The sequence below is a fragment of the Paramormyrops kingsleyae genome, chromosome 15 (assembly GCF_048594095.1).
Source record: "Paramormyrops kingsleyae isolate MSU_618 chromosome 15, PKINGS_0.4, whole genome shotgun sequence".
NCBI classification, from domain to species: domain Eukaryota; kingdom Metazoa; phylum Chordata; class Actinopteri; order Osteoglossiformes; family Mormyridae; genus Paramormyrops; species Paramormyrops kingsleyae.
The window spans coordinates 303,282-330,143 of record NC_132811.1 but is presented as its reverse complement, the minus strand read 5'-3'; the positions used below and the strand labels follow the sequence as shown (position 1 = coordinate 330,143).

At 44.1% G+C, this 26,862-nt stretch overlaps 1 protein-coding gene and 2 long non-coding RNA genes across 8 annotated transcripts; 2 read left to right on the top strand and 1 right to left on the bottom strand.

Annotated features, from left to right (window-relative positions):
• Nucleotides 1-1,010: 1,010 nt before the first annotated feature.
• dapk3 (death-associated protein kinase 3) lies at nt 1,011-7,713 on the top strand. 4 transcript variants are annotated; one of them, XM_023844074.2, is made up of 9 exons: nt 1,011-1,128; nt 2,043-2,131; nt 2,828-3,188; nt 3,401-3,530; nt 3,633-3,681; nt 4,242-4,268; nt 5,510-5,662; nt 5,770-5,815; nt 6,141-7,713. In XM_023844074.2, exons 2-9 carry the CDS (start codon nt 2,070-2,072, stop codon nt 6,669-6,671), a joined length of 1,359 nt encoding a protein of 452 aa, XP_023699842.1. In that variant the 5' UTR covers nt 1,011-1,128; nt 2,043-2,069; the 3' UTR covers nt 6,672-7,713. The 4 variants fall into 4 exon arrangements, with proteins under 4 accessions (XP_023699842.1, XP_023699841.1, XP_023699838.1 ...); XM_023844073.2 differs by having other exon boundaries at nt 1,016-1,274; XM_023844070.2 differs by having other exon boundaries at nt 1,020-1,229.
• Nucleotides 7,714-8,902: 1,189 nt separating this feature from the next.
• LOC111860196 (uncharacterized) lies at nt 8,903-26,841 on the top strand. Of its 3 annotated transcripts, none has more exons than XR_002841984.2 (7): nt 8,903-9,095; nt 9,413-9,545; nt 14,052-14,162; nt 14,878-14,967; nt 15,130-15,198; nt 15,828-16,187; nt 26,408-26,841. It is a non-coding gene; the product is annotated as an uncharacterized lncRNA (long non-coding RNA). The 3 variants fall into 3 exon arrangements; XR_002841983.2 differs by having other exon boundaries at nt 15,828-16,221; XR_002841985.2 differs by having other exon boundaries at nt 15,109-15,198; nt 15,828-16,221.
• LOC111860197 (uncharacterized) lies at nt 9,525-10,462 on the bottom strand. Its single transcript, XR_002841986.2, has 3 exons — nt 10,202-10,462; nt 10,041-10,111; nt 9,525-9,647 (listed from the first exon to the last, which is right to left on the bottom strand). It is a non-coding gene; the product is annotated as an uncharacterized lncRNA (long non-coding RNA).
• Nucleotides 26,842-26,862: the final 21 nt, after the last annotated feature.

The following is a 26,862-nucleotide window of genomic DNA, read 5'->3' as shown; positions in this document are numbered from 1 at the left end:
TTTTTAAATTTTGTAAATATTTTCCCTTTGAGATATAGCACCTTATTTACAGCCTGGGTAGCAAAAAAAATTGTGTTTTCCTATACGCTGTAACTTTTTTGCTATTATAGTTACATAGCTCAGCCGTAGCTCACTGGAAAGCACAAAAAGAGGACCTTTTCATAAGTCTCCTTTTTCACGTTCAAAGTTCATCTCACTAACTGTATTTTTAACTACTTTTGATTACGAAAACAGTGAATGGCTTGGAGTAACAATTCAATTAAATATAATACAATACATATGCATGTGTACTATTTATATATAAAACACTGACCTGTTACTTGGTCCCTTCATGGAATAATCAAACCCAAAAAGTTTCTTATGATGTTTTTGTTTTATATACATTGTCAGAAAAAAGGGCAAAAATGTGCACCGTTGCTTGTCACTGGGGCTGTTCCTTTGTAATTGTACCTTTTAAGGTACAGAAATGGACTCTAAAGAGCATCCCCAGGGTACAAACGACATTAATGTACCACCAATGGTGCATAAATGTTTACCAGAGTCCATGTTTGTACCTTAAAAGGTACAATTACCTACAGCTAAGGGTACAACTGGTAGATCCTTGAGGGTACAGCCCCAGTAACAAGCAAAGGCACAATTTGTACCCTTTTTTCTGAAAGTGTATAAGTAGCACACATTATTTGTACTACTTGTACACATCTTGCTCAATAATGGTTTTCTTTCAACAAATCTCTTCAATAATGCTCATTAGCAAATAAAATTCTATAAAACAAAAAGGAATGACAGCAAGTAATGTCACACAAATCTGTAAAAAAAAATAAAAATAAACCAATAATTACATTACAATCCTTCCAGGGACAATTATGCTTTCATAAAGTGTCTTTACAGAAATATACGCCTTAATATTATTGTTGTTCTTATTCTATATTGTGTATATATATTTACAGAAACACGCATATTTATAAATACACACGGCTTCATACTTGATGGAGGTGATCTTTCCCCAGCTCTGGGACTTTAAATGTTGCAGACTTGCCCCGGGAGGAAATTCCAGCCGGCAGATTAGAGCATCGGCAGCCTGCGCAGCTACCTGGCCGCAGTCCCTTTCCTGGTTAAGGCGGCTCGACGGTGCGGTGATGTAATCTCTCCCTTTCTAATACCAAATAAAGTATTTCTACTGTCGGCCGCGGTTCGGGAAAGGGCTAAGGAAGAAGCGGATCGATAGAGATGTGAGTCTGTGCTGGGTGTAGCCGCTTCGTTAGCTTCGGACGGCGGTGTGTTTTTGATTTTCTTGATAATGAGCGAATTACGGGTTTTAAGTAGTTTGTAGTTGTAGTTCGCCGGTTATAGCTAGCTAGCTAAGTCAATCCAATCAAATTCTCTTTCTGGAAAAGAATAAAACAGCATGTAATGATCGGTCAGAAACTGTATTTGTACAGGAACACCAGTTAGCCAGCTAAAGGAATTCGCCGGAGCCCGGCTTTACGCCCTCGTCCTGCCTATGGGGACACCGGAGAGTCGGCATTGCAGGCTGCTAGCCGGGCATTTAGCCGGCACTTAGCCTGACAGCTAGCGGGCAGCTAGCCCACAGTACCCGCAGTGACGTACTGGCTCTTTCCTTTCAGGTGGCTTGTCTGGCATGTTTCTAGCTAGGTAATCGTTGGTAAATATGCTAATTATTAAAGAAACAACTTTACTTTGTTATAGTTGATATGTATCCTATACTTACCCTCTTGTTTTTATCCTGAATAGGTTTATTATTGGTTATACGGATAAGGACCATTTAATTTAACCGATATAATTCTGTATAGTTTATAAAATCCGGTGGTTGTGTGTTGTATATGTACAGGGCTGTTTGTACCATGGGAATGAGCCAGACTCTAAAATGCAACCTTCTTGTTTTAAATTACTAATAAATGAGTTTATAATGCAGGAAGTAACAGTTATGTTGAAAATGCAGGAGTAAAGCATAATCACTTTATAGTAACCTATTTAGAGGGCCTGGAGATTCATTTTCAATGTCCTTTTCCTCCTTGATACAGTTGAATTTTTCATCATTTTGAAGTGCCATGGCTGGGTTCAGGCAAGAAGATGTGGAGCTGCACTATGAAATGGGTGAAGAGTTGGGGAGGTACGTCACCCACGACAGAGACGATATACTGTACAGCAAACTGCTGATGAAATCAGTAATTCACCCTTTGCAAATACGTGGTCCCAGTCCTGTAGTGTTTTGTTCTGTAAGAGGTTATGGGACAATGAAGCAGGAACTGCTTGGTAAATGATAGTGTTAGTGTGAGTCATGATTCATGAAGTCCAAACTAGACTGACTTTCTTTATATGGAAGCCAGTTCATCTGGCAGTAAGCATGACCTCAGTGCCTGACTATGCATGTGCTCTGTGGATTTGCTGCAGTAGAAAAAAGGTTCTTGAAACTGGATTTAAAAGGAATGTAAGTAATCTTCTTTTAATGTGCTTTTGTTCTACTTGATAATAGTGTCAACGAAAACAATCAGACTTTGCTTAAACACACTGTCCAGCAAACCATGCTGCAGAATAATTGTGTACGGTGTCTGTGGCAGTGTGGGGCGTGTGGTACGCTGGCAGCGTGTGGGCCGTGTGTGGGCCGTGTGTGGAACGCTGGCAGCGTGGGGCGTGTGTGGGCTGTATGGTACCCTGGCAATGTGGGCATGTCCTGCGCCCTGTGCGTCCTGGCAGGGACTCCAGGCTAGTTAATTGTTTATGGAAAATGGGTAGATAGAGGAAAAAGGTCATAACTAATCATAAAATCCATCTTTCTTGCCCTTTTCCCACTCTCCCTCCATTACAGTGGACAGTTCGCTATTGTGCGCAAGTGCCGGGAGAAGAGCACTGGCCGTGATTATGCGGCAAAGTTCATCAAGAAGCGGAGGTTGTCCTCCAGCCGGCGTGGCGTCAGCTGTGAAGAGATTGAACGCGAGGTCAACATATTGCGCGAGATCCAGCATGCCAACATCATCACTTTGCACGACATATTTGAGAACAAGACGGATGTTATCCTCATCTTAGAGCTTGTTTCTGGTGGGGAGCTCTTTGACTTCCTGGCTGAGAAAGAGTCCCTAACGGAGGAGGAGGCCACCCAGTTTCTTAAGCAGATCCTGGACGGTGTCCACTACCTTCACTCAAAAAATATTGCCCATTTTGACCTAAAGGTAAGAAGGTCATTGGCTTTGGTTGGGTAGGATCAGGTTGTCTGAAATTACCCGGCAGACTTGCTAAGACAGTTGACAGGTTATTCCAAATACTGAAGTTGCACTGAAAATGTTGAACCATTTTTTTTCATGGTCTAGGAAAGGCTTAGGCCAATTAAAATGTTGCTCATTATTCAAGTTAATATGAGAATTCTCTGTGTGTGGTGTTCTAGCCTGAAAACATTATGCTACTAGATAAGAATGTGGCCAATCCCAGGATCAAACTCATAGACTTTGGAATAGCACATAAAATCAAAGAAGGCAATGAGTTCAAGAACATCTTTGGGACTCCTGAGTTTGTGGGTGAGCAATCTCGACTTTCATTTGAGGTGCTTCCCTCATGTTAAAATGCTTGTGGCATTGTTTGTGTTTTGTTGCTAAGGTGGGTTTGCTAACCTTTTACAGCACCTGAAATTGTGAACTATGAGCCACTTGGCCTGGAAGCAGACATGTGGTAAGTAAATTTCTTACAAGAGTAATAACTGACCTAATTTCATTCACTGTACACACACTCAGGCTTTATAAAGGTGCTAAACGTTCAGTGTAGTGTGGAAAGACTGAATACTGAGAATTTAGGTACTATGGTACAACTGGTTCAATGGTTCATGCTGAACCCCTCCAGAGAGTAAAGGTTGGGGTGCGTGGTTTGCATTTTCTGAATTTTTCATCGAAAATACATATTCCGTGGAAACTCCCCTTGATCATGTTTTTGAGTCCGAATGAAAGCATATCACAGTGTAATTGTTAAAGCAGGAGTAAGTTCAAGATACAGTAGCTCTCGGTCCATAGTCGGTCAAAATGCTTTGTGTGAAGCTGGTGAAAATGCAGTTTCAGTAGGGCAGTCTTATATTTATAGTGTTTTTTGTGAATAACGGTGTTTTCAACCGAAACAGACTAACCTGTAACCCAGAAACCTAAATCACGCAGCGATATAACGTGCCATAAAACGTTCTTGTATACCTGTGCCTGAGAACAGATTTCCCCTGAATATTCTCTTAATTCTTATTTCTGCAGGAGCATCGGGGTCATCACATACATCCTGTAAGTACGCTTCAGCCTGGCTTCTATTGTGCCTTGATTTATTATGGTTACACATAGTGGGCAGTGTGACTGATGTCGATCCATCTGTTTATTTATTACTAATAATAATTATGTAGAGCAGTGTTTCCTAGCCTGTGGGCCATAAGGGTATTGAAGGGAGGTCAGCACATGTTGCTGGCCACGTCAGAAAGGCTTTTCTGTAGTTCAGTTAATGAGAGGCTTGATGCCACGCTAAGAACACATGGAAATGGATTGATGGCTTTCAGCGAGATCATTGAAAGGAAAGAACCGGTTGACACCTAGGAAGAGCAAACAGAGACATGAAAATGAAAGGTTAGGTTAAACAAACTGTGCCACACACTTTGCATGCCAAATTGCTTTGTCATTTCGTATGCAGACCTTTTTATAAAATATACACACCATCTAAATTATGCCCCGATATGCACAAAGTTACTACTGAAAACTGGGAGCACTACGTTTTGGACTATTACTAAAAATGCAAAACTAACAACACTGAAAAGTTTAAAAGTTACTGCAAGAAACGCAAGGTTGCATGGTTACAAAGACCGCTAACTGACGAATGAGGCTGGTTACTGAGATGGATCCGCGGTGTACTTAAGGCTACCTACCTCACTACCAAATATTATGCATTACTAATATTTATTCATTAAGCTAATTTATGTGATCCAAATGTGATTTTCAATGTTGTATATGGCTTACGTGTTGTCTGAGTTTCTGCGATCTTTCAGCAAACTCCAAAAATATTCCTGTTTAATTGTTCATGGCCAACACATAAATAACCGAAACTGCAAATGTCAAATGTGAAAGGGTTACTGTACAGCAGCGAGTGTTTGCTGTTTGGATTACAGCAACAGCCCTCTCATTCGGCAAGTGATCATGTTAATGAAAAAACAAAACAGTACTGTTGCAACAGCATTGCAAGTATACAAAGTAAGTTGATATTTGTATTTGATATGTTTGCTTATTGGTTTTGGGGTATGAGTTGCTAATAGCATGTAATCATACTACAGTGTAAGTGTTTGTGTGGTTACATTTACTGTGGGCAGCAGATACTTTTTGAATTATGAAAGTGGGCCATCATGGAGAAAGCCCTGATAAAGAGAGCTCCTTCACGCACATCGCCTGAACATCAGTGCCATCCCTGTGCTCCCTCTGCGAATTTCAGTAGGCTGCTGATGATAATGTGATGATGAAAGCTGATGAAAGCTGCTTCTTCACAGGCTGAGTGGAGCTTCTCCGTTTCTGGGAGAGACCAAGCAGGAAACCCTCACCAACATCTCGGCTGTTGACTATGACTTTGATGAAGAGTACTTTGCCAACACCAGCGAACTGGCCAAAGACTTCATACGAAGGCTGCTGGTCAGAGATCCCAAGTCAGTTTCTTTGTACAAAACATCAATTTGAGTCTCATTGAACTGGTTTATGTAAACTTATTAACTTCTGTTTGGAAACTACATGATGAACCTGTGATTTATTCCAGGAAAAGGATGACGATCGAAGATAGTCTGGAGCATCCATGGATCAAGGTCAGAATCTCATGGATGCCCAGTGTTATGGTTAAATTAAGCCTGTTCGTCTTGGCAATGACATCACCATCCTAACTTGTTTACATATAAGATATGTACTCTTTTACTAGTGCTGGGAAATAAGGCATGGAAAAAACGTGCATTGATAAATGTCTGTGTATTATATGATAAATTACTTCTAAGAGTTGTTTTCCTATTTTAGTCATACTTTGCATGTAGAAATTAGTGCCAACACACACACACATTCACCCTATCTAAGGAGGTTCAATCGTGGGCCGTTCAGTGCTGTCTGCTGTAGGTGATTGTGGTTTGTACCTCCTCCCAGGTAATCAAGCGCAGGAACGTCCGGCAGGAAGAGAGCGAGCGCCGGCCAGAGCGTCGCCGGCTGAAGACCACACGCCTGAAGGAGTACACCATCAAGTCCCATTCCAGCATGCCGCCCAACAACACCTACGTCAACTTCGAGCGCTTCTCCCAGGTTATGGAGGGCATCACGGCTGCAGAGGAGGGCTTGCAGCAGCTGGAGCGCAACCAGAGGTCCTGTCAGGAGGATGTGGCCGCTTTGCTGTCCATCTACGAGGAGAAGGAGAGCTGGTACAAGGAGGAGAAGGAAAGTGTGGAGGAGGAGCTGGTGCGCATTCAGCAGGAGCTGCAGCGTGCACAGGCGCGACGCCGGCAGAACCAGGAGGAGGTGCGGGTGGCCACGCTGTCCGCCAACGCCCTCAGGCGCAAGTTCGGCCGGCTAGAGAAGCGCTACGAGGTGCTGGCGGAGAGCGTGCACGCGGAGGTGCGCTGGGTGGAGGAGCTTGTCCAGTCGCTGGCATCGGAAGGCTGCTCTGTCACCAGCATGCGCTGACTTGGTTCCCCCAGACCTTCTCTCTACACTCCTGCTCATCTCGTCACATTTCAGAGCCATATCCCATATCTGACAGAAATGAACTCTGGAGCAGCTCACACTAAATGTACTTTAATCATTTCAGCATGCAGTGCCTTCCCCTCGTCCCTCAGGCTGGCATCTCCGCCCAAATCGCCTGTACACTTGCTTACATATTTCTTGTGATGTCATGTCTTGCCCTGGCTGTCCCTGGGAATGGTAGATGAGTTACTGTTGGTCAGTTGTATTTCTGCACTAAAAGTGCAATATTACTCAGTCACTTCCTCAGGTGGTGCTGTTAAATACAAATTTTGTTGCAGAATAATATTATCGTTATTCAAAATTAGCTGTTGGTAGCAAAATGGACATGGTATTTTTATAACTCTACCATGTTATTTATACATCAATCCGTGTTTTATTTTTGTGTGGTTTGTTTAGTGTCGAATACATAAGCGAACCAAAGTTTGATCTCAACTTTTAGCACGACTCTGGTATGGTTGCTGAATATCATTAGTGCAGATGCATGTCATCCACGTACTGTACTGTCAGACAGCTTTCCAAAGCTGCGTTCTGATTCTCTTTGGGGGGGTGGGGGCTGGTCGCTGTCCTCAAGCATAACGAAGGCAAACTGCGCAAGGCAACACTTTGATCTGGAAATGAATGCTTGCCTGTGCGTTATATATCCCCCCCCCTCCAGATATATATTATATATTTATAAATTCAACGAATAAAAGGACTTATTTACAAGTTACAGGCAAATTATATGTACTTACACGTAAAAAGCCATGTTATTCATGTATTTTTTCTTAAATACTCAAAGCATTCCATCAGACATATACTCACTTTCCAGTGTTTTTTTTTTTTACTATGTGATCCAACCCCCTCCACCCCACACACACGTAATTCTCTGTATGTCGCTTGTGGGGATTACGTAACTGTATTCAATCCCGTTTCCTTCTATGGTACTCCGCTTAGTGACGTTTATTCTTCATGAAATAAACACGAGACTGAAGTTGGCTCCTTATTCGCAGCTCCTTATTTCGATTTTCCGGTCCACCTTAAATGCTGCGCAGCCGAAAGCAATGACGCGATTGCGCATCTAGGGAGACTCATTTAGCGAGGCTTACCTTCAGGACTTCATTTGGCTTTCGATTCGTATTAACTGAACACGATTCTACTGACTTGTTACCACTTTGAGGAAAGTACATATCTGGGCAGATTTAGTAATAGTATGTGTGTATTTTATCAGAAAATGAGACAAACGCAATCGTCTTTCCACTCCCAATCAGGCCCGGAAATATGCCTAATCAGGCAAATATGAACTTCTCAGTACACGTCAGATACCCAACTATATAGAGAAGGTGACATTGTCCTGGCCGAGACTGATTTAGTGCTTTAAAAATCAGATGGAAACAAGGCATGTCATACTATAGTGCACAAAGGTGTGAATGAGAAGCCAGGTTTCCAGATTGAGTATTCAATTGTACCATTTTTTTTTATAACATTACTATTTAAGACAGTAAAGGTAACTAAACATTGAAGCAGATTACTTAAATTACTCAAATAGGTTAAATTACAACTTAAAAATATACGTAAAATGCAAGTATCTATAACAATGCTTAATTCCAGTAATGTGAGTAGTTCTAATTCGTTACATCCACTCCCTATACACAGAAAAAAATATTTGGGTCATTGAAACTTATACAATTCAATTGTAAGAAATAAGTTTCCATCAAACTAAATCGTATAAATACAAATAATATTAATAATTTAATATGCATATTAAGATTCACAAAATTTAAATTGTTCAAGCACTAAAGTTAAGTTGATTCAAATAAATATTTTTAAAGCCGGAATATCTCCATATTTTACTTCGGGAACCCCATCTTTGTGTATTCAGATGCTACCAGAGCAGCTGCCATCTTTTCCAGTAAAACCTCTGAACAAAGTGAAAAAGCGCAGCGTGTCACCGCCGGATCTTAAACGTGGATGTAAGTCGCGCATGCGCCAGTGTTGAAAACCAAATACTAAAGCAACGACTAACTCAAAATAAAATAAAAGCGAGCCAAATACAAAAAAGGTACATGTCCAGTTCACGCTAGGGGAATATATAATTTCTATAATTGGTAAGAGTGCAGGTTTGGCATATAGTATAAAGTACTTTATTACTTGCATAGTACACCACGTGACACCGCGTTCTCCCTGCCGTTGCTCTCGGTTGTTTCCCGCTATCAACTTAAATAGGCTGATTCCTGTTAGCTTAATCAAATACCCATTCGCAAGTATCGATTTTTAATGTGCTGGTATTGTACAGTTTTCAAAACTCTGGTACGACGTTTTTTAAGTACCGGTTTACCGCACAACCATACTGCTTACATATACATAGTTTCAAAAAGGTAGAAAACAGTGAGTATATATTTTATTTCTCCCCAGTCGAGTTGTTTTCTTGGAATCCTTACCGGTCTTCTTTAGGTGGTTTAACGTAATAACAGTAATGTCCATTAGAGGGCATTTTTGCAAGCAATTCAGCAATGTACGATACACTGGCGTTCAAACGTAACTCCAAGCCAGGCTTATCACCATGCTGGAATAGACAATGTAGTCACTGCCAGACTCTTATTACTGTTTATTTAACGTAGTAGCAGCTAGAGGCCTGTCTGCTGCCTTCATAAACATGGCTACCATGGTTTACTATACATCTGTATATGTTGTTTGGGTGCCAGTGTGTCACAGGAATTAGGAGAAATCCTGTAGCAGAATATGAGCCGTCAGTGTCTACAGATGCTTCAGATGTAGCGTCTCCATCATTGATTTTCTCTTCGTTCACCGTCCAGTGGAGTCTCACCTGACTGTCAGGTAAGCCTCGTACCAGACACACCAGGACTACAGGGCCTGAACTCCTCTGGTCAGGCAGCAAAGGCTGAAGCACAACGACCGTAGGAGGAGAGCTGGAGCCCTCTGCAGAGAGACATAACAAAGAGCCATTTTAATGCTGCAAACCTCATGCTTAACAATGTACTGTCCCATAGTCATCTTCTGTTCCAAAATATTAAGGCGAAGTACCTTATAGTATGCATGTGATAACTGTAATTGCTAGTTATTTCCTGAGCAGAATATTTAATATTTCCAACATTAATACTACACCAGTATTTTAAAATGAACAAGTGATAAATGCATAATTTTATAAAGTAATAATTGATATTAGTACTGGTACTGTAGAAAGAACAATGCATTACTTCAAAGGATTTAAATAATGAATATCTTGTATGTAAAGGAAGAATTATGATGGATCATGTTGCCCTCTACAAGATTGTATGTTTTTAATGAACTTATGAGTCTGAGCTTACCTACCGTCAACAAAGAGCTGGATTCCTTCGCTAAATTTAATATTTCTCAGGTCTTGATTTATCCCATTTACTGACCTGTATGGAGTCAAGATTTGCCATCTTTATCATCATTGTGCTACACAGCCATTAAATTCTAATCTGTCATCGATAGCATTTCATATTTACCTCAGCAGGACTAAAGCCACCCACAGCTTGACTGTCCTCTTCATTCTTTCAGTGAGGGACGCAGTCAGCGATGTTGAGCAGACCTCCAGCACAGGCATAAATATTTAAATTTGCGCGTCGCTCTCACCGCACGCTGAGATGGATAAATGGGGAGCAGTTGTTAGTTTGACCAGCAGGATTAAATATCTGGCCTTGCTGATAAAGACAGCATTAGGTCCCTGTACAGCAATTGACTGTGTAGCAGAACGTGTAAATTGTAGAATGTTCCGTGTGTGAGTGGCGGCGTGCGAGGAGGGCTCTGTGGGCAGGGGGCGGTGAGGCGTGCAGGACAGCGGAAGAACAGATTGACAAGCGTTTTTGCTTATATCTGTAACACTACAGTATGTGGTCAATAGAAAAGAAAAGCCAGGCAGTGGTCATGTGTATGACTGCAGAGTTATAACTCTGATAGTCTGCCACTGGAATACTTTATAAAAGTTGGAGTTAATTTCAATGGAAGTCAACAGAGATCATATTGAAATTAAATAAATTAATAGTGAGAATATAGAAGTGGTGAATAGCTGCGATGGGTTGGCAACCCCTCCTGGGCTATTCCTGCAATGTGATACGTTGGCACCCCCACCTGGATTATTCCCTGCCCGGTGCTGAGATGGCGCCCCCTCCTGGACTACTCCCTGCCCTGTGATGGGGTGGCGCCCCCTCCTGGACTATTCCCTGCCCTGTGATGGGGTGGCGCCCCATTCTGGGTTATTCCCTGCCCTGTGATGGGGTGGCGCCCCATTCTGGGTTATTCCCTGCCCTGTGATGGGGTGGCGCCCCATTCTGGGTTATTCCCTGCCCTGTGATGGTGTGGTGCCCCATTCTGGGTTATTCCCTGCCCTGTGATGGGGTGGCGCCCCATTCTGGGTTATTCCCTGCCCTGTGATGGGGTGGTGCCCCATTCTGGATTATTCCCTGCCCTGTGATGGGGTGGCGCCCCCTCCTGAACTATTCCCTGCCCTGTGATGGGGTGGCGCCCCATTCTGGGTTATTCCCTGCCCTGTGATGGTGTGGCGCCCCATTCTGGGTTATTCCCTGCCCTGTGATGGGGTGGCGCCCCATTCTGGGTTATTCCCTGCCCTGTGATGGCGTGGCGCCCCCTCCTGGATTATTCCCTGCCCTGTGATGGGGTGGCGCCCCATTCTGGGTTATTCCCTGCCCTGTGATGGGGTGGCGCCCCATTCTGGGTTATTCCCTGCCCTGTGATGGGGTGGCGCCCCATTCTGGGTTATTCCCTGCCCTGTGATGGGGTGGCGCCCCCTCCTGGGTTATTCCCTGCCCTGTGATGGTGTGGCGCCCCCTCCTGGGTTATTCCCTGCCCTGTGATGGGGTGGCGCCCCATTCTGGGTTATTCCCTGCCCTGTGATGGGGTGGTGCCCCCTCCTGGGTTATTCCCTGCCCTGTGATGGGGTGGCGCCCCATTCTGGGTTATTCCCTGCCCTGTGATGGGGTGGCGCCCCATTCTGGGTTATTCCCTGCCCTGTGATGGGGTGGCGCCCCATTCTGGGTTATTCCCTGCCCTGTGATGGGGTGGCGCCCCATTCTGGGTTATTCCCTGCCCTGTGATGGGGTGGCGCCCCATTCTGGGTTATTCCCTGCCCTGTGATGGGGTGGCACCCCCTCCTGGATTATTCCCATCCATCTTTGTCTTGCGTTTCCTGGTAAGAGTCATGGGTGGCCTGTTAAAATATATAAGCAATATATGCCATACATAAGAATACATATGTTGGCAGATGTGGTGCAAAACAATTTTTAACACATAGTTGATCATTTGATTGATTTAAATACAATCAAATTGTTTAATCTGATGTAGTCAAGTGTTTTGAGATTTTGTCCAAGTTATTGCATACTTAGTGATCAGCTGTATGGTGGATTGAGGTTTCCCAAATAATAATCATGAGCTCGAACAACTTAAGTAGAACTTCAAAGTATAACAAGAGTGGAGTAACTGACCCTGGAGAATTAGAATGTTCAGAGGAGTCATCTAGGTGAAACCAGTTTGACCTTCTGGTGAATTCAGGCGGTTATGACAGTTATTCAGTTAAGAGAAGATGAACAAACAGGAAAGAGCACTTGGTCTTATTTTTCATCAATTAAACAGACTTCCCTGGGACTGCTGACATCGCTGCATCTATGTTGCAGAAACATTTGTCCAGTGTAATGCTCTCGGAGACTTTGAAGAACTTGTAGGATAGTAAAAATGAAAACTGAAATAGGCCGGAGAAAGTGGCTGTAAGGATAAAGAATTTAACGTAAACTATTATCACCGTGCCTTGTTGGAAATAGAATAGCTATTTGTTCCTTAGGATGTAATTAAAATGGAAAATATCTTCAAAAAAGACATGAATTACATAAAATATATACAAATAGAAAATTGGACATGATATCAGTAAAAAGAATAAAAAGTTTCGACATTGGTGAGTTTTATATTCATTCATCAATCATTTTTCTTTAGTTGTGTATTGTAAAAGCTGCACTTACACCTACTTGGTCCACTTATAGTAAATAATCATTTATGCAAATAAATAAATGTAAATGGTCATTCATTGCAGCCTGGTTTGGGGGGGGCTAAGGTACAGCAGAGGTACCTGAACAGGACGAGAGTTAAATGGGTAGCGGAGCTAAAATGGATGAATGATGTCTGAGGCTTTGAAACGTTATATGGTGTGATTACACCCCCCCCCCCCCCCCCTTTTGCTTATCTAGCATAGACTCACAGTGACCCAGAAGCCCCTACCAGGAAATGCAGGGAACACCCTAGACAGGATGCCAGTGAATACCAGTGCAAATTCCAGGGCCAGTTTACAGGCACTAGTTCACCAAACTACATGTGGGAGGAAATCCATGCAAAACCCTCACCCAGCCATGGGGGAAGGAAATCTTTTTTTAAATCGTGTAACAATTTGCAATGCTACCATGCTGTTATATTGTTAAATCAGTCATTTTCCTGTGATAAGTTGTTTTAATTTAACACCTTGCAGACAAATTAATCAAAATGACGGGCATAGGCAGTTGTTACATTCCAGCCTGCACTGGCCGTGTTGCCAGGTGACTTTGTACAGTATGTTTCTCACTGAGCCTTTCCTGGTGTTAAATTCAAATACACACAGTCTCACTTGTTCTGTCTTTAGAATAATGACACCATCTCTGATGATATCATTGAGGAAGTCCTCGTTGCTTCATGTGGCTTTCTCAGCACCACTGTAAATTCATTCATTTCAATAAACATCAAGAATATCTCCCATCAGCACTCCCACTGTACCAGAAAGAATTCTGTGTATGTAGTTATGTTCACTGCCATGGGTTGGCGCCCCATCCTGGGTTTTCTCTGCCTTCCGCTGCAGCCTCCTGGATAGGCTTGCCCCCCCCCCCCCCGTGACCCTGGTTTCAGAAAACGGATGGATGGAATGGGTGGGTAGTTATGTTCATATTTATTCATTGGCAAAAGAAAATCTGGACAAATGTTTCAGGTTCATTATTGCTGTCATTAAAATCACACACACATTAAGGTAAACATTACACCAGTTGTTCTTGTGCATTTTCATGTCATAATATATAAACAAAACAGGAATTAATGCTACAATTCAAATTGTAATTGATTTTTTTCTTCAGCACATAATTTATTAAAAAACACACAAAAAAGTCTTTTGTATTGATGTTTTTGGGTCTTTTGGCTGTTTAAAATGAGACACCGCAATAATAGATAGCTGTGTCGTTTCTTGTTGCCGTGGTGATCTCCAGTTGCTGGAGCGCTGTCCCGTTCTCGCCACCCCGAACAGCAAAATGACTGGAGTTTAATCCCCGGCCATAGAACAGGTTGGTGGCGTTGTGGACCAGGTAGCTGAGGACAAACTGGGGCCCGAACCCGCGGCTCTGCCTGTACCAGCTGATGTGCATACGGCTGGCAGTCCTCAGTGGACAGGTGAGGGTGGCTTTCTGTCCTGCTTTCACTGCCACTGGCACGCCATTGCATGTGTTCATCCATGACAGAGCTGCGTGGTGCAGGGTTATAACTGCCTCAGCATAGACACTCTTATCAGCCACAGATAGACACAGCACATGCCTTTCACTTTGTTTCTACCAAAGTGTCTTTACCAGAAACACAGACAGACACTCTTACTCTGATAAGCTGTATAAATATCAATGATGAAATTACATTTTAATATTTTAGAACAGCTTTCTTGCAAAATTTAAGTTCTTTTTAATTATGTGTTCTTACTAAATAGAATGATGTTCTTGCTTGGTTCACAAACGCTTAAATTAACATTCAAATTTCTTACTAGTAAACCAGGAAAAAGTATTAATAGATTCATTTTTATTAAAGCAACAAATCTTACAGATATTATTTACCTATACTCTACTGTTCTAAGTGCAATTTTATATAATACCAGACTAAATTACAAAAAAAATAAATACTTACTATTCAGGGAGATCCAGAACAGGAAATGAATTTTATTTTTCATTTTTCTTTTGTTGAAATTAGGGTGACAGCTGCAAATATGAAAGTGTTGACTGGTCAACAGTCTGTCCTGTCTACTGGTTAACTGACAGTGACAGTTATATTGAGAATGAAAAGCTGCAGCTGAAAGCAAACTGTTTATCTGCAGCGAAGTGCAACAACAGTCATGTTTTGGCAGAAATGGTTTGACCACCTGGCTCCGGCAGCAGAGGGTTGCCTGCCTGCCTGCCTGCCGCTTCCCCTGGGACTCTCAGGAAATAACTCTTTTGTGAGTGAAATATGAACATATCAGAGATGTCCTGCAGGGCATGGAGAAGCCCACCCTATGTATCCATTACCAGCGTGCAGTGCTACATTTTAGTGCTACATTTTAGTGCTACATTTTAGTGCTACATTTTGCTCATCACAGGCATCTCTGTAATTTACCAAGGACTTGGGGGATGGACACCTGCTAGAAACCCTTGGAGATCCAGGAATACAGCAAAATGTGTGAAGCAAGGTCTGTATGTAACATTCTACCTCCGCATACAGTTAGGAAGCAGAGCCATGCATGCTCTGTCGACTGCATGACTTTACATTCCCATGATATGGTTAGGATGTCGGTTTAATTCCCAGTATACTGCTTATGAAGGCAGAATGCATAGCAAGAGTGTGGAGTTTGCCTGAGAAGCTGCCTTTTAACACCAGGTAGCCATTTACACTCCCTAAGGGCCTGTCACAGTGGTGCGACTCTATTAGCACATGGGACATATTCCAGAGACAGAATTCATAATAAGAAAAGCAATTATAGCGTGGCCAGTACTGTTATTCATTACACATCAGTGATGTGTAGGGTATTTTTTTCATTACACATCACTGATGTGTAGGGGCTTTCTGGGTATTGGTAATTCTGCTACAGATTTTTAAAAATCACTGGACATTATTTAAAGCTGTTTTCTAAAGAATGTAGTTCATTTGCAAAGTATACCTAGAAACAAGGACAGTGTAAAATCTCTTTCTGTGGCTCACTTGCAGGTCAGATTAGGTCTGGATCTAGTCTGGGAGCTCGCAGTCTATTTTGCATTTAGGACAAATGGTCCCATGTTGTGTCCTCGGTATGACGTTAAACTTGTGGTCCTCTTAATACAGGGAAAAACGTTGGTTGGCCACCGTAAAACTTCACACAGCTCCAACAGTGCAGACAGGACTATTTTCTGCTCTCCGCGGGAGCAGCTCTGCTGCAGCCGCCCGCAGGAAGGCTGCAGGCACCATGAAGGGGATGAGGGAAAGCCCTCGGGAGCCTCATCCCAGGAGCCGAAACCAGAGGGCCAATGGGGTCCAGCCTGCTGAGGATTAGGGCTGGTGTGGACCAAGGCTTTGCCAGCTACGAGGAAACACCACGGACCTAATCTGAGGTGGCCCACTGGAGTAATCATATGGAACATCGTGTCTCTCCAGCATGATGACCGTCTTGTTCTGCTGTGGGGAGAGCTTCATACACTCTCTGAGGTACGCAGACCAGGGAGTGGCCAGAACTCTGTAGGTGGGTACACCCTTTATTTTTCTGGTTATTCTGATGGCTGCCATACTGAGGGAGTAGCTGTTGCTGATGGTGTCTGATGTCACTCCTTTCATCAAGCGTATTATGAGACTCTCAAGGTGTCTTGTCTCAGTATATGCTCTGACCATGGTCAGTGATATCTGGGTGAGGGAGACATTTCATTCCCAATTTCGCTCGGTTGTTGATGGGTGCCCATGAAGTGGTCATGGGTGACATCATTGTGACCGCTGGCACTGACGGGGCTGGCTATGGGGACTTGGTTCTCCAGTACTGGTGGTACAGAGGAGGAGACCGATCACAATCTCGTGGGTAGCAGTGGGAGGCTCCTACAGAACTGCACCGTCTATCAAAGCGCCCAGTTTGTGAATTCTGATCACAGACATATTGTTGCTACTCTGAAGATTCAGCTTAGGGCCTAACCCTAACCCTAACCCTAACCCTACTAGGAGAATGAGGCTGGACCTGGCCAGACTTCAAGATCAGGTGATTCTAATGGGTTTGCAGGCAGTTTGTGTGAGGAACTTGCAGACTTGTGTGTGAATGCTGATCTGCTGATCAGGGATCTGTGGTATCTGGTGAGAACTCCAGGCTGGTGGTAAGGCTGGCATTGCAAGCATTCCTTATAGAGAGGTGATAACCCAACTGACTGGAAAATGGGACTTGTCCCTGTGCCTGAGTTGTGCCTGTTTGGAAAGGGAAAGGTGATCGCCTGGACTGTGGCAGCTACAGGGAGAAAACACTGCCAGGTAAGGTCCTTGCTAGGGTCATCCTCAGTAGGATCTGTGATCACTTGCTCGCCTCATCCTCAGTAGGATCTGTGATCACTTGCTCGCCTCATCCTCAGTAGTATCTGTGATCACTTGCACGCCTCATCCTCAGTAGGGTCTGTGATCACTTGCTCACCTACCAGCAGATGGAGCAGTCTAGTTTTACAGCTAAGAATTCCACTGACCACATCCTGGCACTGAGGGTTCTCATTGAGTATAAACACGCACATCAGCGGACTTTCTTTGCAGCTTTTATTGATTTTTGTAAAGCATTTGGTTCAGTTGATCGAACTGCCCTGTGGGACATCCTGAGACTTTGCGGGATCCCCCAAAGTTGCTGGGTGTCATGGCCCGCCTGTACACTGGTACTGTGAGTAATGTGCAGAGGGGAGGCAGAACCTCTGTGTTCTTCCCAGTGGATTCTGGGGTTCATCAGGGGTGTGTTCTTGCTCCTCCTCTGTTCAGTGCTTACATGAACTCAGTGTTGGGCAGGGTTGTAGGATCCAGTGAGGGATCTGTTGGGGAGGAAAGATTTACTGATTTTCACTTTGCTGATGATGCTGTGATCTTTGCAGAGTCAATGGAGTCCCAAACAATGGAGCTTGTTTGGGACTGTGTCTCTGTGCAGATTGCTTGTGTATCATTGCTTTGACTTTGTGTTGAACGAATGGTTGCTCAGGAAGTCATGCACATCAAAGCACATCACCTGCATTGTGAGGGAGCATGACCTAATCTGCTCCATGTTGCAGCTGAATGTGCTCTTGGGACAAGGCTCACAGACAGGCAAAGACCTGCTGTGTCATATAGCTACTGTATATTGCTGTGAGACTCGTTGCATACAGCATGGTGGCGCTGTAGCACCTTCCCTAAAAGCTCTCCCCACAAGCCTCTAGTTCTGCAGACCAGAAACTGGTGATGTGGTGATTATGCTGACCCAGTATATGTGTGGATCTCCAATGCATGCTGTGATTTATCCAACAACTCCTGCTCGAAAGGGGACAGAGTGCAGTTAATGGAAAGCAGCAAATCCTTCCATCGTTATCTGTCTGCCATTAAGAGCAGCCTACATTTTACCCAGGACAAGGAGTGTATTGAGGACTCAGTGCCAATACAAATGTAAATGAGAGTATGGGCACCTCGTCGGAGAAATTCATTCATATAAATATTTATGCAAGAAATGTTTAGAAAACGGCAGAGTCATTATCTCATAAAGTGAAACATCACAGATAGACTGGCTTTCATGATTTAGGAATAGTAAATATTAATATTAGATAATCGAACTATTGTGATATTTTATCATCTTTTATCATCTTGAATATTTAACAGAATATTTCCAGTAAATCTGACTTAAATGAAGTAAAGTAATGCGTTACATTGTCAAGAAAAACTATCCGGAAATGAAGGAGATCACGCTGTTTAAACTAATTTACTTTGGGTGGGGGCGCTAAAGAACGTTTTTCATTTTAAAACATGCGATGCTCCACCCTACAATGAAGCGGCATGTATCGTAACTGTATGCCTAAAAACAGGTGTTCGTTTGAAGGGTATCAGATCATCCCGAGAAACCACTCTTAGAGCCTGCGTCACCTGCTATAAAACTATAATAAGATAACCTTCTTCACTTAAATTACATAGTGAAATATATTAACTTATTATTAACTCATATTAACCATCTGTGAATTACATTATTATTATTTTTGTAATTATAGATGTTCGCTGTGACCCTTCACTGTCTTTTTTATATAAGAAAGGCGTTACTTTCAAGTCTTCTAAAGTGTCATAAGGAAACCGTGTTGCATTCTGACTTCCGACAAATCCGAGTATGGCTCCACAGCGTTTATAGACTCACGCCAGTGATAACATTTATTGTAAGCGATTTTGAGGTGGCTATTTCTCGCCATAATTAATTCGCTATATGTGTGTCAGTCTGAAATCTCAATACACGTTATAATATTGTTATTCCCGGTTATGAGTATAGATGGTAGGATACCAGATAATTCTACGCAGAAAACGACACAATGCTACTCATGGAACTGAACAAATACGGGAAACGCCGAATGAAAACAGGGGAAATTACAGCTAATTTTAATCTGCCTTTATCTTTAATGTCCGCACGTTTGGGATCAGTGCTCGCTTTTCAAAGCGCTTTATTGGCACGGTAAATCAGCTTGAGCATAGACCGTTTAGTTCTGGTTCTCATATTAACCGACGCTTTGGATAGTCATGTTTAGCAGACTACGTGTTTTTTATTTCTTTAATCTATTCGCCAATAAGTCCATTTTTTCCGTTACGGATGTCTTAAAATGACTTCCAAAATTCTGTTTATAGACCTATACTATATTTACATGTTATATGTTTAAGCTTGTGCACTTCGTAAGTGATTATCTGTACTCTAATATTCTGAAAACACATACGTTCGTTTTGGTTTTATAGAAATCCGCATTCATCATGGTAAACTTTTATAAAAGTATATCAACCAGTTCATCATCAGTGATCTTGTTATTTACAGTCATTGTGCTGTACAGGAGATATATGTGCACTTTGTCAGCTTCTTGTGAATAAATATTTTCCCTAACATTAATAATGCTGACCGGTGTTTATACTGTCCTGTACTAATTCTGCGACCCATAGTAAATAAAATCACTCCTTGGGTTGCCAGGAGAGGCAGTAACCAGGCACTTTCCATTTCATGGCACATTCTTTCTCAAGGACCGGATAGAAACGACTGGAGTGGGTACTGCAGGCCCATGGGAATCCGAGTAGGAACTGTGGGCACTGGGCCTGCTGCTGGCAGTGGCTCTGGGGTGCACCAATGGCAACCATGCCCCAGTTGATCCCACTGGGAGGGCAGAAGCTGCGCAGGGTGCTCAGGTCCAGGATTGAGTCACAGGTACTAAAGAGTTAGATGCTGGCAATATGCCTGGGACTAGCACTGGTGAACAAGGGTCAAGCTAGATGGTCTCTGGAGACACTGCAGCATAGACGGGTTCTGAAGACACTGCAGCATAGACGGGCTCTGGAGACACCGCAGCATAGCAGTCTTTGGAGACACTGCAGCATAGACGGGTTCTGAAGACACTTCAGCATAGACGGGCTCTGGAGACACCGCAGCATAGACGGGCTCTGGAGACACCGCAGCATAGACGATCTTTGGAGACACCGCAGCATAGACGATCTTTGGAGACACCGCAGCATAGACGATCTTTGGAGACACCGCAGCATAGACGATCTTTGGAGACACCGCAGCATAGACGGGCTCTGGAGACACCGCAGCATAGACGGGCTCTGGAGACACCGCAGCATAGACGGGCTCTGGAGACACCGCAGCATAGACGGGCTCTGGAGACACCGCAGCATAGACGGGGTCTGGAGACACCGCAGCATAGACGGGGTCTGGAGACACTGCAGCATAGACGATCTTTGGAGACACTGCAGCATAGACGGGCTCTGGAGACACTGCAGCATAGACGGGCTCTGGAGACACTGCAGCATAGACGATCTTTGGAGACACTGCAGCATAGACGGGCTCTGGAGACACTGCAGCATAGACGGGCTCTGGAGACACTGCAGCATAGACGATCTTTGGAGACACCGCAGCATAGACGGGCTCTGGAGACACTGCAGCATAGATGATCTTTGGAGACACTGCAGCATAGACGGGCTCTGGAGACACTGCAGCATACACGGGCTCTGGAGACACTGCAGCATAGACGGGGTCTGGAGACAGTGCAGCATAGACGGGGTCTGGAGACACTGCAGCATAGACGGGATCTGGAGACAGTGCAGCATAGATGGGCTCTGGAGACACTGCAGCATAGACGATCTCTGGAGACACCAGTATAGATGGGCTCTGGAGACACTGCAGCATAGATGGGCTCTGGAGACACTGCAGCATAGATGGGCTCTGGAGACACTGCAGCATAGATGGGCTCTGGCAAAGTGCCCCCCTCTGGGCTGAGCGCAGGGGACTCAGGCAGAGAAATGCCCCCCAGACAGGGTGCTAGGGACTCGAGCTAGGCAGGGATCAGGGGACTCAGGCAGTGCTGCACCCCCAGACAGGGTGCTAGGGACTTGGGCTGGGCAGGGTTCTGCAGATTCGGACGGAGCAGCCCATCTGGGCAAGGCACTGGAGACACAGGTGAGCTTGCCAAGTCCTGAAGTATCAGGAGACGTCTCCTTACCCTAACACTAACCCTTAGAAATGCAAGGGCGTAACCCAGGGGAGAAACCAAACCGCCACTGACTTTGCCCATGAAGAACACAGCATTGTCGGTAAAGCCACTGGACCCCATGACCCTGCCCAACACCCAGTTCATGTAAGCTTTGATCGGAGTAGGAGCAAGAACACACCACTGATGAACCCCAGAATCAACTGGAAAGAAGGTTCTGTCTCCACTTTGCCAAGCACTCATAGTACCAGTGTACAAGCCACCCAGAATGTCAAGCAACTTTGGGGGATCCCGCAAAAACTCAAGATCGATAACAGCTGCAAAGAAACTCTGCCGATATTTATGTTTGCACTCAATGAGAACCCTCATGGCCAGGATGTGGTTCATGGTAGACTTCTTAGGCATAAAACCAGACTTCTCCGGTTGCTGGTAGGTGAACAAGTGATTACTGATTCTAATGAGGATGACCCTAGCAAGGACCTTACTCGGCACTGAGAGCAGTGTAATTCCCCTGTAACTGCAATCCAGGCGATCACCCTTCCCTTTCCAGATGGGGACAAGAAGTCCGGTTTTCCAGTCAGTTGGGATGATGCCCGTCTCCCAAACGGAAGCAAAGATTGCCTGCAATGCCAGGAGGACAGCCTCACCACCAGCCTGGAGAAGTTCACCCTGGACACCACAGATCCCTGCGGCCTTCCCTACCCTTAGCTGGTTTACCACCTGTGCAATCTGGGTGGTTCACAGCTAATTGTAAATGCAATTTAGATGCATAGGATTAATTCTATCTTAACTCTAGATGTTGCTTTTTTCCTTTTCCTCCAAAGCGTTCGTAGGACTACTCTGGACCATTCGTAAATGGACAAACTTTTTCAGGGTATGTTTTATTCATATTGTTTATTTATAGATCCCAAAATCTTCTTATGAATGTGTGTATGAATTTTCGTGGTTATTTAGTTTCTACAAAGTTTCTATAAATGAGCCCCCAGCATCGTGATATCGAAAAACCAGGGTTACTTCTACTTATCCCCATAGTTATCCGGCTAAGCAAGGAATCTGGCTTTGTGATACAGACCCCAGGACAAGTGGGTGGAAACAGAGGTGGACGTTACCATTAGGCAGTCTAGGCAACCGTGCATATACAATGTCTTTGATACTATCCCGCTACAGTGGCAGACATGAAAGGACCTGGAGAAAACACATTTAAACGAATGCATGAAAAAACTGAAGGTTAACCGTATCAAAAGTGGGAATGGTTAAATTTCTTAAATTTACTACCCTCAATCGGCATGTCGGCATAACATTTTTGAAAAGTTAGAGAGAACCCTGCGTAAACATGATCTGGACATAGAACTCTCAACACTAGAGGGGCTACATTGGTGATAGAACCTATCAACGTTCCGGACCTGTGGACATGAGCTGAAAAGCATAGTCACTTATGTAAGCTGCATAAGTTCGGATAACTTTGTTTGACATATACTTGTTTTTACAATGTTAATGAACGTTTTCACTTACTGTAGGAGGACGGGTGTATTCTTTCTCTCCTTTTATCACTTTCATCTTCACTTGGGTCATGAAAGTTCAATCAGTGAAGCTAATTTCATATTCATCAAAATGTTGATTATAGTGACCTCAAATGACAGGTATGTTATGTACCTTGTCGAGTTACATGGTGAAATAGGAACCTTCAACATTAATGTCACCAGAAGAAGAAGGCATGCAGAAATGATATCAGTGCTCGAGCACTGCCGAGCTCAGAGATTTTCTGATACCAAAATTCAGCTGCATAATATCTCGAAATATCTCCAAGACTATTATTCAGACAACAGAGAAAAAAATGAAAGATCTACAGTTTTGACAATTGAAAAACAGAACGTGGCAAGAATCTGCAATTTTCTAAAGCTTTTGCAGTGTCTGGGATCCTGCTATCAGGCTGTCCCTCACGCACCCCAACCCCAGACAGAAATGCAAGACTTTTAACAAGTGCGTGTGAGTATCTTCAGAGACCCTTGACTTTCTCCAGTCTTGTCATGCCTGTTGCTGACAGTACCGTTTTAGGGATGAACCAAACCAGGCTGACACTGCACTGCATGCCTTCTCCTCTCACTCATTTTCTTACAATACAAACAAAGCTTGGGGTCCAGGCCAAGGTTGGCAAAATGCCCCTATCAGTCTGTGCCAGCCACCCCCTGGTCAGCAGCTTTCACAATCACCCCCAAATCTGGCATTCTGGTAGCATCGCTACTGACCCGCCATAAAAGTCTTGCACCCCCTATCAGATTTGTACCTGGTCCCCCTAGAGCACTTGTTGAGGCTTAAATGCCAGGTACAGGCATCCAGGACCGCTGCAGTAAGAGCATTGTCTGTCTGAACTTCAACAAAAAGTCACAGAGTGGAACGGACTTCCCAGAGGATTCACAATCGCGGAATCCCTTCCACTCTTCTGCAAGACCCAAAACCAAGGGCATAGCTTTGGGTTGAACATTGGGGGAGGGGGGATTGAAGTCTCCACCCATTTAGGAGGTTCCGGGGGGTTGTATTGGTCGGTTTTAATTATTGGGGGGTTACCACCCTCCCACCCCTGTAACTTATGCCTGTTATGGCCAGGAACACATGAGACATGGATTTAGTTGCTTAGCAGATGTTCTGAAACAACAGGGCATTATGGAGGTTCTACGTGGAAAACCCCTTGCGAGAATACATGCCTACTGATTCCCCATATGTATTGGAGGCCTCGGAACTATTACTGATTTCTCTACTTATACTCAATGACCTATAAGCACTTTTGATAAAGAGTACAAATAATTCTAAATCCAGATGTTTGCGGAGGTTAAGCAGCCAAAATCTTTTCATCTATCAGTTTAGCACATTAATCGGTCTGCTCAGTTCCATTCCATCCCTTTTGACTTATAAACTAAATTCTTCCATGTCTACTGGATTTTTCCCCACTTATTTAAAGCAGGAATGAGTCATAGAGCTAAAGCCACTCTCACACACTGACCCCTGAGAAACATCTGTATAAGGAACAAGCAGCCAGCCTGCTTGGAGGTAAAAATATCATTTTCTGTCAGTGGATGTGTTTTTCTCTGGTGTCACGGTTACATGGAGAGTTGTCCTCTTGTGCCCAATTATTACAAAATAAATACAAAAAGCATTGTTACCATGCAATGTTGCATGCATCTGTCCAATCAGCGGCTGACCTACAGACATGCTTTAGTTTTTCTGTGAACTCTTAAGCACTATTATGCAAATTCGTTGTTTTGATGTGTTCACAGCTTCAGATATCTGCTATGATGTTTCCCCTCCGGAAGAGCTTGGGGCAGCTGGAGGCAGTGCTCTGCCGTTTAGCTTTGATTAATGCTAAGTTGTCCAGTTAACTGGCTGCTCTTTGGCCCAGTGAGTAGCACTGTTGCCTCCCACTTGCAAGGTTATGGGTTTGAATTTCTCCTCCAATCTTAGTGAGGAGTGTATCTTCCCAAAGATCTTCAGTGAGGCTGATTGGTACCTTATGTGCTCTCTGATGGGTTGGCATCCTGTTTAGAAAAGAACTCTCTGTAAATGTTATACAAATATATGAAAATTCATTCCAAACTTCAAAGCAATATGCCAAGCATGCAACTTGAGGTGAAAATGTATCACATAAAGTACCATGACTAACAACCTGTCTCAGGTTACCTAACTCAACAGAGCAAGATCAGCATATATATATACACACCCAGCTGGGTGTATGGGGACTGTATACATCCCCCCGTGTGAGCAATCTTAGGTGCAGCTAAATTGCTTCTATTGTGGGATATTGAGAGTGTACTCTGCATTGAGCTGGTGTGCCCTGTGTTTTGCTTTTGCTATCTGGAGCAGAAATGTCACTATACATGGGTGCATGGATGGATAGATCACTTATACACTGTTTTTAATTGTGTGTAATTAATTGCAATTAATTGATTATTGTCTTGAATCTGAATCAAATTGCACCACCTGGAGCAAATTAAGTTTTGCTCTGAAGCTCGTGATGAACTGTAGCTCACTGGTGGATGGTCTTGAGCTCCCAGATTTCCATAATAATGGCCCAACACAACCCTGACTTTTTATTATTTTCTTATAAAGGTTTAATGTTCAAGAATGTATACAAGAATGTATAAAATTCCCTAAGCATGTGACGTGAAATACACGCCCTGCCCTGTGACACTCTGGGACTGCGACAAGGGAGACGCCCACGCCTCTGTTACCCCAGTCATAGACCTTGTACAGTAGGAGCTCTGCTTCCAGTTACCAATACATGCACTTCCAGTCCAAACCCGCGATAAGGGTCATCCCAGGTTTTCCAGGGGATCCCCATCAGTCGCACGGCCAGCACTGGAGCTTTTGCCAAACTTTCTCGACTGCACACACACCTCAGCATGAATGGCCAGCAGATAGGATCAGGCAGTTACCCACAGAATCAGGCAGTTACCCACAGGATCAGGCAGTTACCCACAGAATCAGTCTGTTACCCACAGAATCAGTCTGTTACCCACAGGATCAGGCAGTTACCCACAGGATCAGGCAGTTACCCACAGTATCAGGCAGTTACCCACAGGATCAGGCAGTTATCCACAGCAACAACACTGCAGCCCCAGAGGCACACGGTGGAATTGCTCGGGTATCTAATGCTGGAGAAAATTCCTTAAGCATGTGACGAGGGTTAGGGGAGGGGTGAGGGGATATGAGAATGAAGAGGGGCTTTTGGGGGGGGGATAGGGGCTAAGAGGGGGAGGGGTCCTGATCCAAGTCTAGAGGGCTTCCCAAACCTGGTTGTGTGCAGGAAGCAGGAAGGGCATGAGAAGGGTGTAGATTCTACGCCCCCCCCCCCCCCCCGCCCACCCCGCCACCTCACAATGACACTAAACTTATTATTTTAATAGATCGTTTGGGCAGATTTCACTCACATGCTACATTTTATATGTCCATATAAGTGGAGTGGAACAACATTTAAAATGATGATCAGGATAACATAACACAAGCAGAATGATTTATAACCGTCATCTGCTCAGAGATTCTGTCTGGAAAAGACAAGCAAATTCACTCCCTGAAACTATTTGTTGCAAAACTCAAAACAGGTCATTAGCCAAACGAGGTTTAACTGTACATCTTAGAGTAACTAGGGGGAAGGGGGGGCATAGAATCTGGTCATTCATTGTGTAACTGTATGAGCAGTTGTTAGTGTCAGTGGTTAATGATACATATATCGTGATGCAGGCACTTGCAGGTTTAAGTCCCGTTCGCCGCCTTCTCGGGACCCAGTGGCATAGGGCAACGAACAGCACAGCCACTGGAAAGGGCTGTGAAAACTCAGGACACTGGGCAGGGAGACACCAGCCCGCCTGCCCTCACTCCTGGCACACCTTCAGGAAAGACTGAGTCGGAACAGCACTCGCCTTGTTCAGGGAGTGTTTAAAGTAAGAAACGGCCGAAGAACCAAACAAGTTCTGCATGCCACAGTCAAGACTCGCTCTGTCAGCGGCCATCACCGCAGCGCTGGAAATGGAAACAGAAACATACCCTGCAAACTTAAGTTTCACTTTCTCCTGGTGACTTTTGAAACATCAGGGATTGCAACATGGTGACGATCTGGAGGTAAGCCCAACATTATCTGTGTCTTTATACATTTATACCCTGTCGACCCCCCACCCCCCACCCCCCAGCCACAACCC

What these genes read in the sequence shown, in the direction of transcription:
- dapk3 (XM_023844074.2), top strand. Translation starts at nt 2,070, where the DNA reads ATGGCTGGGTTCAGGCAAGAAGATGTGGAGCTGCACTATGAAATGGGT. An exon ending in ATGGGTGAAGAGTTGGGGAG is followed by an intron (nt 2,132 to 2,827) that starts GTACGTCACCCA and finishes CCTCCATTACAG; the next exon opens with TGGACAGTTCGCTATTGTGC. An exon ending in TGGAGCATCCATGGATCAAG is followed by an intron (nt 5,816 to 6,140) that starts GTCAGAATCTCA and finishes ACCTCCTCCCAG; the next exon opens with GTAATCAAGCGCAGGAACGT.